Source organism: Myotis myotis, unplaced genomic scaffold (assembly GCF_014108235.1).
Source record: "Myotis myotis isolate mMyoMyo1 unplaced genomic scaffold, mMyoMyo1.p scaffold_m19_p_6, whole genome shotgun sequence".
NCBI lineage: Eukaryota > Metazoa > Chordata > Mammalia > Chiroptera > Vespertilionidae > Myotis > Myotis myotis.
Genome location: NW_023416368.1, coordinates 20,158,936 through 20,171,776, shown reverse-complemented (window position 1 = coordinate 20,171,776; position 12,841 = coordinate 20,158,936). Strand labels below are relative to the sequence as shown.

General features: G+C 46.5%; 1 protein-coding gene across 4 annotated transcripts in view; it reads right to left on the bottom strand.

The window, feature by feature from the left end:
- FAT2 (FAT atypical cadherin 2) overlaps positions 1-12,841 on the bottom strand; it is a 71,273-nt gene that overhangs the window by 35,208 nt on the left and 23,224 nt on the right. For all 4 annotated transcript variants that reach the window (XM_036313198.1, XM_036313196.1, XM_036313197.1 and 1 more), the window contains exons 3-9: positions 11,551-11,865; positions 8,531-8,589; positions 6,884-7,195; positions 5,534-5,744; positions 3,599-3,738; positions 2,471-2,752; positions 1,172-1,382 (exon numbers count right to left, since the gene is read on the bottom strand). In XM_036313198.1, the coding sequence (XP_036169091.1) occupies positions 1,172-1,382; positions 2,471-2,752; positions 3,599-3,738; positions 5,534-5,744; positions 6,884-7,195; positions 8,531-8,589; positions 11,551-11,865 (1,530 nt within the window). The remainder of the gene's footprint in view (positions 1-1,171; positions 1,383-2,470; positions 2,753-3,598; positions 3,739-5,533; positions 5,745-6,883; positions 7,196-8,530; positions 8,590-11,550; positions 11,866-12,841) is intronic.

The window sequence follows — 12,841 nt, the reverse complement described above, 5'->3', positions numbered from 1 at the left end:
ACATTTTCTCTTTCTATCTTTACAAAGGCCTTCTGGCATAGGTAATATTATCCAATTTTTGAGATGAAGAAAACTACCTAAGAGATACAGATACAAAATCATGATGTGGCCTTAGCAGGAAATGAAAATCACTCCTAAAACTATGCCATACACCCTATAAAGTATTATAGGTCCCTTCTATTATATAGGCACAAAGATATTCTATTTTTAAATGTTGCATACACTTATAAGCATCCTCTATAGTCATTGGTATGTTTATATAACATACTAGAGGCCCAGTGCATGACATTTGTGTGGGGGGTGGGGGAAGGGTCCCTCAGCCCGGCCTGTGCCCACTTGCAGTCCAGGACCCCTCAGGGGATGTCCGCCTGCCAGCTTAGGCCTGCTCCCCATCTCAGGGAGCAGGCCTAAGCCGGCAGGCGGACATCCCCTGAGGGGTCCTTAGGGCTGCTAAGGAGGCAGGAGAGGCTCTCACCACCACCGCTATGCTCGTCAGCCATGAGCCCGGCTTCTGGGTGAGTGGAGCTCCCCCTGTGGGAGCGCACTGACCACCAGGGGGCAGCTCCTGCATTGAGTGTCTGCCCCCTGGTGGTCAGTGCGCATCATAGCAACTGGTGGTTCTGCCATTTGGTCAATTTGCATATATAGGATGTGCAAATTCTCTTGTAACACCAGTAGTCCCTTAGTTGTTGTTCTTACCATCTTTGAAAGTACATTATCTTAGGTCACTATAGTTCTAGGGAATGCTCTAGAGCAGCGGTCGCCAACCTTTTCGACCTCATGGACCACCAGTGGTCCGCAGACCACCAGTTGGTGACTGCTGCTCTAGAGCAGGGGTGGGGAACTTATTTTCTGACAAGGGCCATTTGGATATTTATGACATCATTCACTTAATATAATTCACTTAACATAAATTTATGTTGCTATGAAAAAAGCTCCTAGATTTATTGAATTTCACATCTTGCCTGGGTTGCCTTCACAGGGCCAGAACAAATCATCTTGCAGGCTTTATATGGCCTGCAGGCCAGATGTTCCCACCCCTGCTCTAGAGTGATAGCTTGCCAAAATTTAGAGAGCTTGGCCCTTGAGTAAATTCCAAATTCATGCCTGTGGTGCTTCTCCTTATTACCAAAACCCTGCCCCCTTCTGGACTTATAGCCAGGCCTCTCACCTTTCAGAAGGGAGTAGTGGACCTCAGCGTTGGCTCCCCTGTCACCATCCATGGCTCGGACTTGGAGCAGCTCTGTGCCTGGGACTGTGGTGTCAGGAACACTTGCCTCATAGTGGAGCTGGGTGAAGCGGGGTGGGTGGCGGTTTCCATCTTCCACGTGAATAGACACCCACACAAAGTTCCTCCTGATTGGCATCTCCTGGTCTCGGACCTATGGGCCCGAGGAGGTAATGGGGTGAGTAGCAAATGGAATGGGAAGAGGCTTGGTTAGATTAAGGTCAATAAAGTAGAATGCCAATGAAAAATACATCCAATTGTAGCTCTGTTCCTTTCAATTTGTTCCCATTTATGCTCTTTTTTCTTTTAAAATAAGTTCATTAATTATTGATTATTGATTATTAGGCTTAGACATTTTAATGGATAATCTTACTTTAGGAGAAAGGCAGAAATTAACAGAAAAACAGTATTTGCCAAATTAGGTCTCAGAGAATATTAGTTTTTCAAGTTGTTAACATGTTGTGCAGGGGTGAAAAAATAAATCTATGGTTAAGTAAATTTAGGGAGCACTAAATTAAATGAAGTTGAAGTTTTCTTTACTGCAGGACTTCTCAGAGCCTTTAATATATATTAATATGCTCAGAGAATGATATACTAACATATAAGAACCCTGAACCTCAACTCAGGAAGGCTAGAATCTAGTTTTGGTTCCATCAGAAAGAACTATATGATGGTGAGCACATCTCTCTTCCTCTGTGGACCTCAGGTATAAGAGAAATGGTAGGATCAGGGCTTGGACCAGAGTGAGGCAAGTGAGACAAGTAGGGCATAAATATAAGGAGACACTGACTCTCAGGGTCATAAAAGGGTAGACAAAAGACCCTGAGAGTGAGTCTTCCTTAAGTTTTGTGCCCTATATAACTGGATCACCTCACCCTAGTGCTTGCTCTGGGTGAGAGGGTCTCTGGGTCCCTCCCAGCTCTGACACTATATAAATCCACACTGTGGTCATGCAGTTCATGGAACAGGGAGAGAACTGTCAGGGGATATTTGGAGCAAGTCTAAGATTGCAGGAGTTTTCTTGGCAGCTGTCCCATCTCTTTCTTCACTCCCAGGCATCCTTTATGGAATATACTTCTGGCAGGCTGTGAAATGTCACAACTCATCTCATGGATTATCATTATGAGCATCAGTACACCTGGCCCATCAGGGGGAAAGGGAACTTTCAGCATGCCCCCAAGCCTCCACCTCCACACATCTTTATGCAAGTAGATTTTTTACCTGATTTTTCAGTTAACTCACCATAACAGTCAGCATGTGCTGGGAGGGCCCTGAGCTCAGGTCCAATTTCCCCACAGTTACCAGGACACCACTGCTTGGGTCCAGCTGGAAGAGGCTGGCACTCTCTGGGTCTTGGCTGCCATGTATGGTGTAGATGAGGCCCTTGCCTTTGTCTTGATCTGTGGCCTGGACTCGGAGGAGCTCAACCCCAGGCAGTGTGTCTTGGGGAACTCTGACCTCATAATGAGCTTCCAGAAACTGGGGCCTATGGTGGTTAATGTTGGCAATCATGACAATGTAGACCTAGGGAGGAGGGTGAGACAGAAGATAGACTGTAAGATCCCTAAAGTCAGGGGCCTTATCTGCCTGGTTCCCCACCATATCATCTGTGCCCAGCACCATGCCTGGTACAAAGTACTTAAGAATGTGTTGAATGAATGATAACATTTCAAAGTCATAAATCTTTCAGTTAACATGCAATCTAGTGGTTTTCAAAAACAAATTTTTTTTACAGGGTCTTTTCTTTAAATGAAATTTCGTGTGCAATCTCAATATATGAAACAGATAAAATTCTGGCTGAAGCCAAAGTAGAAATCCAGAGCCCCAATTACTTGGCTATCATTCCTCATGCCCATGGTAGCCCCATGGCCCTCTATCTTTAATTAAAAACTACTAATTTAGCCCGGTGGTGTGGCTCTGTGGTTGAGCATCTACCTATGAACCAGGAGGTCACGATTCAATTCTGGGTCAGGGCACATGCCTGGGTTGTGGGCTTGATCCCTAGTGGGCAGTGTGCAGGAGGCAGCCAATCAATGATTCTCTCTCATCACTGATGTTTCTATCTCTCTCTCCCTCTCCTTTCCTCTCCGAAATAATTTTTTTTTTAAAAAAGTATATATTAAAGAAACAACAACAACAAAAACTACTAATTTAGACAAACCCTGTAATATACAGAGATCCATAGTGGGAAGAAGGATCCTTCCAAGATCCTTCACACACAGAAGTAGGATGTGTGTCAGATAAGACTGGGATGCAGAACCTTGACTCCAATTTAGCATTCTTTGAGGTAAAGCCATTTGTAGTTTCATCCCAACTAAGAAGGACTCCTATCTCCTCTCAACTTGAGAGTTCCCAACTGAAGCTTCTAACCTGGGTGGCAATGGTGTGGAACCCATCGGTCACCTCCACAGTCAAATTATAGCTCGATCGCTTCCTCGTGTCGAGAGGCTTGGCGATGATGATGCTGCCCGTGGTCTTCTCAATGTCAAAGTCCATGTCTTTGTCCCCACCTGGAGTGCGAGTGGGTGGGAAGCACACAACCTCAGTGACTTAGGCAGCAGAAGCACGACATGGGATTTGACTGGCAGATTTAGAGGAGTTGGGAGCAGGTGCCAACCTTGGCTGGAGGGACTGTAGGTATTCAAGGAAGAAACTGTACCAGGGGTGTAAGACTGTTCAGAAACAGTGCTATATCTGGGTGATAGGCTGGAGTTTATTTCCCAGGAGTCCAAAAAGCTGTCATTTATCTTGTTAAATTATTGTCAAATTTTTATTAAGATCCAAGTAATGATATGGAAAAAGGTAAACTTATGTGAACTGAAGAGTCCCAGAGGAAGACCAAAATTATTCACAGAACATATTCTGCAACTAGGATTGAAACATGCAAGAGTAATGGAGCTCTACTTCGTGGCTTCCAGGCAGTTTGCATGGCCTAAAGATGCCTATGCCCAGGAAAAAATGAAACTAACTCTAGTCATCAGGAGGAAATTGATTCAATTAATTCTAAGAATCTATAGAATTAACATGTGGCTATTTAAATGTCTACTAAATAGAGATCTGTTTAGTGACACGGAAATATGTTCATCCTACATTTTTTAAACTTAGAAAGCAATATTTTAATATAACCCTGTGTGTGTGTGTGCGTGCGTGCGTGTGTGTGTGTGTGTGTGTGTATGTGTAGAAAAATGACCAGAACAAAACATATCAAAATTGTAACAGTGGATTAGCTTCTGATTGGTAAGGGTTTAGGTGATTTTTATTCTCTGCTCTGCATTCATTTGTATTTTCTCAATGGTCTTTAGAGTACATGTATTCATTTTGTATAAAAGAAAGAAAACCAAACAATGAAAAAGAGCAGTGAATCAGAACTGGAAGTAATTGCAGGAGGCCAAAAGCTTAAGACAAGTGCACATCCAACCTCTGAACCAGGCTGGGAAACTGTAATAGGAATCCATGGTTTGTGCTGTGCTGAAACTCTTAGGTTAAAGGTTCTTAACCTGGAATCCCCAGCTGGGTTTCAGAGAATATATGAAACCACAAAATTTGTATGTAAATCTATGTTTGTGTGTGCAACTTTCTGGGAAGAGGGTCCCAAGCATTCATCAGGTGCCCAAAGGGGTCTGTGCCCCCCGCCCCCGCCCCACTGATGTTTGTGTGTGTGTGTGTGTGTGTGTGTGTGTGTGTGTCTTTTTAATTTTGTTTTATTGCTTAAAGTATTACAAAGAGTATTACATATGTCTCCTTTTTTTCCTCCCTTGACATTTTCCCAGCTTCCCCTACCCCCTAGTGTCTACCACTGATGTTTTTTTAAAATCTTGGATTAAGGATAGAAAGGAGTTTCAGAGCAGGCCATCAGAGCTTGGACACAAGCACCTCCTACAATAAGAATGGACACTTTGCCCTGATCTTGAGGATAGAACTTATAGCTGGGACCAGAACATATAGCTGGCCTCAGGCTCATGGTTAATTAAGTTAGCGCTGCTTTTCACATGGAGGCAGAAGAAGAAACATAAAACTTGTGCTTTCTCCACTGGGTCTCTCTGGACCACCCTTTTAGATCTCCCAGGCACTTGGGGTAGCTGAGGCACTGTCCAACTCTGGCTGTGTTTACCAGTGAGACCAGGAGGTTCTACCTGAGAACTACCTGGTGTGGAACTTTGGCACAAGTGGTGCCCCTACTACTCACTGCCTCAGAGAACCACCTGTGGCCCAAAAAGGGGCTTCCACGGAGCATGACCTTGAGAGGACTCAGAAGGATCATACTTTGAGAACTAGGGATAGTCTATAAGGAAGGGGGGGCCTCACCTGAGATGTTGAACCAGAAGAGACCCGGCCGGCCCTCGACACTGATGACCCCCACCATGTGATTCACGGGGTCTGTCTCCATGACTGTAAAGCTGTAGTGGGGCTCGTCAAAGGCCAGTGGGATGGAGGAGGGCCGGGGCTGGGGGATCCACTCGATGTGTAGCCGGACACTGGCCGAGAGTGGTGGCTGCCCACTGTCTGTTGCCTGGATCTGAAAAGAGGCCAAAAATGAGAGTGAGGCTTTGTCTGTAGGGCCAAAAGATCCAAGAAACAAGAAGATCCAGGTGACCATCCAAGACACAGGGTGCCCTGTGACTGACTGAGCTGGCCTCTCATCTACTCATTCAACACACAGTGGAGGGCTTACTGTAAGCAGGTACATGCTAGTGGTTGCAGGCACAGTGGTGAACAGAACATAGAACCTGTGTTCAAAAACCTCATGAGTAGTGACAAAATAACACTTACTATGTGCTAGTTCCAAACCAGACTTTACACACATGGACCCTTTACCCTCCCATCAACTGTAAACATAATAAACTAGAATTTATGAGCTTTCACGATTGTCAGGCCCTGCTCTAACAGCCATATGTGCCATATCTAATTTAATACACATGACAGCCCTGAGAGAGGCACCATTATCACCTCACTTTTGCAGGAGGAAACGGGTTCAGCATGGTGAATATATAGCCTGAGGTTTTCTGCCTGGCCGGCAATGAGGCTGGGGTGGATTTAGGCTGTCTGACATGAGATCCCATGCCCTAACCACTTGCTGTATTGGCTTCCTACAAGGCCCATTTTACAGATGATAAAACAAAAGCTCAAAGGGGTTAAATGACTTGTACAAGGCCACAGAGGTGTAAAATGGAAGAGCTAGGATTAGAACTCAGGCTTATCTTGATTCTAAAGCCCCTGCTACTCTCACCAAAATCTCTATCTCTAAGAATAGGACCTTATTGCCCTCGAAGAGAAAGGCCCAGAATTCTGACCCTTTGGCTGATGTTGGGGTTCCCAGTCTCTCTGGGAGTAGCACCTTCATCAGCCTGGTGGCTGCCTCCCTCCTCCTATATCCGAGAAAATCCCTAACCGACTATGTCCAGGGGTGGGCAAACTTTTTTACTCAAGGGCCACAATGGGTTCTTAAACTGGACTGGAGGGCCGGAACAAAAGCATGGATGGAGTGTTTGTGTGAACTAATATAAATTCAAAGTAAACATCATTACATAAAAGGGTACGGTCTTTTTTTTTTTTTTAGTTTTATTCATTTCAAACTGGCCGGATCCGGCCCGTGGGCCGTAGTTTGCCCACGGCTGGGCTATGTCACACCCCTCCAAGGCCTCCGTGCCCCCTCACCGTTAGGATGTTGTATTCTCCGGCAGCGAAGGTGTTGCTGGATGACACCATGCCCGTGACCGGGTGGATGCTGAAGCCCTCCTTGTCACTCTCCTCAATACTGTAGGTGACCCTGCCATTGAGACCCTCATCCAGGTCTGAAGCCACGAGCCTGTACACAGGCCCAGGGGTCACCGGGCTCAGCCTCTCTGGAAGGCGGACATTGAAGAGCTTATGGGAGAACACAGGGGCGTTGTCATTGACGTCCGAGATGCATACCACCACCCTGGAGGTGGACCTTAGGGAGGGCTCCCCGTTGTCCAGCACAGTCACCTGGGGACAGAATCCAGCATGAGTTGCCAAATACAAAGCAGGAAATATGTGTTGCCACCCACTGCAACCACTACCCCTGCTTTCAACAGCCTGGAAACATCAGTCTGTTCTTCGGAGTATGCATGTGACTTTTATTATCCCAACCTCACCTACTTGGAACCCAGCTCTCTGGCAACCTCACCCACAGGGAAGCCAGCAGGAACAGAGAAAGAACCAGAAAGAACTGGAAGAAGACAAAGTCACAGAGGCTCTAAAAAAATAGACAGTGCCCTTTCTCAGGAGGCCTGTGGGCCATTTCTCAGAGTCCACTGACTTTTTATTTGCTCATAATTCTCATAAGCTTTGTTCTCCAGTGTCTTCAAGCTACTAGAGGATAGAAGAAACAAATGAGAAGATGTTTATAAAGGAGGGGGTGGTACCTTTTGAGTCAGACAGGCAGCTCGATGCATGAAATGAAATCCAGAATTAGAGAAAAGACAGACAATTTTAGAACCAGGGAGTATTTCCTGAAGGGGCAGATGGTCCCTTGTATCAGTGACCCCGAGGGTATGAGACAGGACATTTCTACTCTAAATGGTTCCCATTTTTAAAAATACATTGCTGTTTAAAGATAAATGCCTTTTCTGGACTCTGGAGAGTGCTCCAGTCTCTAGAAGGCCAGTTAGCTGCTGCTAACATCTGTTTCTTACAAACGTATGTGCAGAGCCTGGGAGCACAGAGGCAAGTTTATTTCGGCTTTGTTGAGGAGTATGTGTCCCTCACAACTGATGTCTTTAAAACTAGCAGAGAGGTGCCTGTTCATTGGTATGGATAGCTCAGGAGGGGCATAGCTGGAGTCCTTTGATTGAATTCTGACTAGGTCAAGATCGACCTCTCTAGTTGAAATGGGCACCAGGCAGTGACATTCATGGGATTTTAGAAAGGTCTGGTTTTTATCCTGGCCCTGTTACTGACCTGGTGTTTAACCTTGGGTGACCCTCTCTCTGGATCATAGGGACCGCTGGAAACCAGACTAATGTGCATAGCACATGTGCAACTGGTCCCTCTTCCTGCACTCACGACAGGCATTACTAATCAATCAGTGCTTCCTGTCCAGCCTGGACATGGTTTCAGGTTCTTTCCCTTCACAGTGCTAACGAGCCAGCAGAGACTCTCAGAGTCTTCACCACCAACCACAGCAAGATCCAGCTTAAGTAGCAGCTCCTCCCTAGCCTAGCACCCTTCTCAGCCACAGTGCTTGGAGATCTGCACATGCCCCAAGGCCTGGCTGGGCTCCAGCCTGGCATCCTTCAGGAGGTTTCAAATCCAGCGAGTGGGTTCACCACCATTACTCACCTCCAGGATGTATTCATCCTTGGTCTCTCGGTCCAGCTGCCGGGCCGTGGACAGCAGACCTGGGGGAGAGATGATAGGAGGGAGACCTGAGCTCCCAGGGCTCCTAGGGCCACTCCACTGGGGGTAAGTTGGAGGGTTACATTCAAATCCTTGATCAGAATTCTGATATTTGGAGAATGAGAACTTTAAGAGGAAATAGAACTCTAGAGGAAGAGAAGGGCAAGGGAGGAAGCGGGAGAATACACCGACATCCCCCTTTCACCATGAGGAGGCTGCTGTGCACAATATTTTGTTGCGTAAAAATGGCAGCTTGTCAGGAGTTACAAGGATCTCCTGAACGTTTTCGGCTGATCCACTGACTCCAACAAGTAGGTCTGCTTTGATTTAAAAGAGACCTCCCTTACCAGCTATTCAAAGTGGTAGCTTTTTACTCCTCTGTTCCTATTGTATTATTCAGCTCTTCCCATGACCCTCTCCTCCGAGCAGTCACAGCATCATGCCTACACATACACTAGCATGTGCTCATTTGCACTGGCTCTATAGTTTTTTATATGTGATCTTCAGACTTCTGATGGACTGAATTTCTCAAGGCCTAAAATTGTGTTGTGTTTTTCTTCACATCTCGCCACAGCACATGGTTTAAATGCCTCGTGAGGGCAAACATCTTTAACCTTTGCCAAATAAATGAATGAATCTTGGGCTTAACAAAAGATTGTGGATACTGGCAGACGTTCATTCATTCACTTCTCAGTTATTTATTGAGGTTTTACTGTGTGCCAGGCACTGAAGATGGTATAGTGGGAAAAAACAATCAACATTCCTTTTCTAGAAAGCCTTTGAAGTCTAGTAAAAGACATGAATAAATTAATGGAATAATCACACAAATGAATATAATGTTCTATGTGATCAATGCTTTTAAAAAGGAGGCAAGTAGATGGTGCTGAGAGGTATATTATAGTGTCAGGAAAAACTTCTCTAAGGAAAGCACAGCTGGGCTGGGACCTGAAAGAAGAGCAGGAGTTAGCCAGACAAAAGGAGAGGAAGAGCCCTGCCAGCATGGCTCCGTGGTTGAGCATTGAACTATGAACCTGGAGGTCATGGGTTCAATTCCCGGTCAGGGCACATGCCTGGGTTGCAGGCTCAATCCCCAGTGTGGGGCGTGCAGGAGGCAGCTGATCAATGATTCTCTCTCATCATTGATGTTTCTATCTCTCTCTCCCTCTCCCTTCCTCTCTAAAATAAATAAACTCAATAAAAATATATTTAAAAAAACAAAACAAAAAGGAGAGGAAGAGACTCATGGCTTGGAACAGCATGGGCAAAGGCTGGGTGCCAGGAAAGGGTATGGACTGAAGCTGGCCATGTGGCTCAATTCAGAGAGTGGCAGGGTGAGAGAGGCCAGACAGAGCCAGAAAGGTGCTCAGGGGCCATGTCAGGCACCAGTTTGTGGGACACAGCAGGATCTGGCTTTAACTTAAGGGCATAGGGACACCATCCATGGGATCCAAGCAGGGAAGCAGAACAATACAGGGTGGTGTTAAGAAAGCTGGGTTGGGAGCTCATTGCTGATTATTTTATTTCTAGATGTTTATTCTGGTAATAATGTCTTCCTCAACTGCAGGAAGACTAAGAACATCTCTGCCCTCGGAGGCATTTTGCCAGACCCCATGCCAGGGAACTATTGACAGTAAACAGAATAGGGATTTGGAGACACTGAGAAGCTAATGCCTTAGGTGAGAGATCTCTTCCCTCTTCTGAAAAGGGAGGGAAGGGTAGAACCAGGTAGAGAGCCAGCTAGGCCTGTTTTCTAGGCTGAAAGCATCTTTCTAGGAAGACGAATCCATTCCCCGAGGTCAAAGGTTAACAGGAAAGGTTCCAGCAAATGCCACTGTGCAAGTAGACACGTGTATCCCCCACCCACTGTCTGCCCCAGGACCCCCAGGTTCATGCTTTTCCTGGTTTCCGTGTCTTAAGGATGGGGAGGCTGTCTGCTAACTTTCTCTCTTTCCCCCTCCTCCAGTCTTGCCAGGGTGAGTTGTTAGCGCTGGAGAATAGAATCTTCGGTTCAGAGGAGGGAATGTCAGCCTTCTCTGCAATCAGGTTGTTGTTCATCCTCCAAGAGGAAGATGTGGCCCTGGAGAAGTATCTGCAGTGGGGGCTGGCTCTCAGATTCCAACAGGAGCCAGGCAGGTAGCAGAAATGTGGGAAGCAGGCTGGCAATAACGCAATGGGGAATGAGGGGACTGTGGGGACCAGAGGACATGCACCTGCTCTACCTAGGGAGCTACTGACACCTCTAGGCAACTGTGGTCCTGAGCAATGGGGGGACAAGGGGGGACAGTGTTACCAGATCTTTTAGTGACAACCAGAAACCTGGAATGTTTTGTGGAATTTCCCAATTTTCAAAACAATTTGAAAAATCATTGTTTAAAGCTTGTGCAAGCCACACAAAACCCCTGCGTGGGCTCCATCTGGCTCCCTGCTGCAAGCTGGTGACCCCTGCATCCCCTAAACCTCACACCATCCTTGCCTCAGAGGGCCTTGGGCTTAGGATAGGTATTTGTGAGATGGTTGACTCTGCTGAAGTGGGTCTCTATTGCCACCACTCTGTGGGCAGGCTCGAGATCGGTTTGGAACTAGGGTTAGGAAATTCAACCTGTGGCTTGTGACTCAGGGTAGTGGTCAGTTGGGAGGACTTGGAAGTCTGGAGTCACCAGGCAACCTGCTAACATTCCTAGGCCCCAAAGAAAGAAAGCTTTCATATCTTATTTTCCCATAGAGACGGACTTTGTAGAGCAGTGGTTCTCAATTTTACCACCCATCGGAATCCCCTGGATATCTTGTTACAATACAGATTCCTGGGCCCCACCCTGAGTTCTGATTCAGTAAGTCTAAGATGGGACCTGAGAATGTGAATTTCTAACAAGTTCATAGTTGATGCTGACTATGCTGGTCCGGGACCACACTTTGGGAAGCACTGCGTTAAGGAATCCCATTCACCAGATTTCTAAGGTCCTTACCTGTAAGAGGGTGAATAGCAAAGAATCCCATGTGGTTCCCACTGGTGATGTTGAAGGTCAGCTTCCCTTTGGAGCTGGAGTCGGGGTCCCAGGCATCTAGCTGAAGCACAGAAGTGTGCAAGGGCGCATCCTCCTGGACGGAGGGGTAGAACACGGGTCTGGACATCCGGGGTGGGTTGTCGTTGACATCTGTAACCTCGATGTAGACTTCAGTTACAGCAGAGAGGGGCACGGAACCCCGATCCACTGCCAGCACTGCCAGCCAGTAGCAGGGCACGAATTCTCGGTCCAGGGTTGCCAGGGTCTGAATCATTCCTAGGGACAGTCGATTGCCAAACCCCAAAATATTTTAGAGCTCAAAGTAGCTTGAGAAATCATCTTACCTGACACTCCCCAAACAGTTCTCTGGAAAGGAAACTGAGAGATATTCCATGAGAAAAGGAAACTGTTGGCAATATGGTGTGGGAGCTGCTGAGTTAAACACAGGGAAATCCATATCCTTACTGTTGAACCTCTCAGGGCCTTTCTCTGCTAAAATAGCCCAAGACTCTGGCACATGGGCATCTGTAGGTTTCCAGAAAACGGTGGTAGTTGACCTACTTTCTCCTGGCCACTTCAGCCCAAGGCCTATTGTTTGCTTTATTTCACATTCTCGAAGGGATTTCCTTACAGTTGTCCTCAAACTGGTTCCTTCAAGCTTCAAGTATTATAGATACAATTTAAGGGTTAGGACTTTGATAAATAAATGCTATTCCCCTTTGCAGTATCTTCATGATTTTAAAGACTTAGCTCCACAAATTGCTTGCTCTGGGCCTGCACTGTTCTAGGAGTTGGGAGTCCACTAGTGAGCAAAAGAGGCTTGCACCCTAAGTTCTCATGGCTCACACTCAGCTGGAAGGGCCAATATGAGGGAGCTCCCCATCCCTGTTCACAGTCATAGCATGTCAGAGATGAAGGAACCTATTCCTTTGACGGATGGGGAAACTAAGGCCCAAAGAAGGAACATGACTTGACCAAGATTATGTAGCAATAGGTGGGAGAGCTGGGTTTGAACTGACTCTCAGTCTAATGCTCTTTCCACCACATCACCCTGCCCTTTACTCTGGAAATACATCACCCATCAGATTGTAAAGTCCTTGAGGGCAGTGACCTACCTTTATTCACCAGGGATCTCCCCCAAGGTGTCTATGCGGGGCCTCACAAGTACAGGGTGCTCAGTAAATGTTTGCTGAATAGCACTTATTTTCTATGAAGCTTGAAAGGGATAAGTAAGTTGGTTCCACATTTTGTG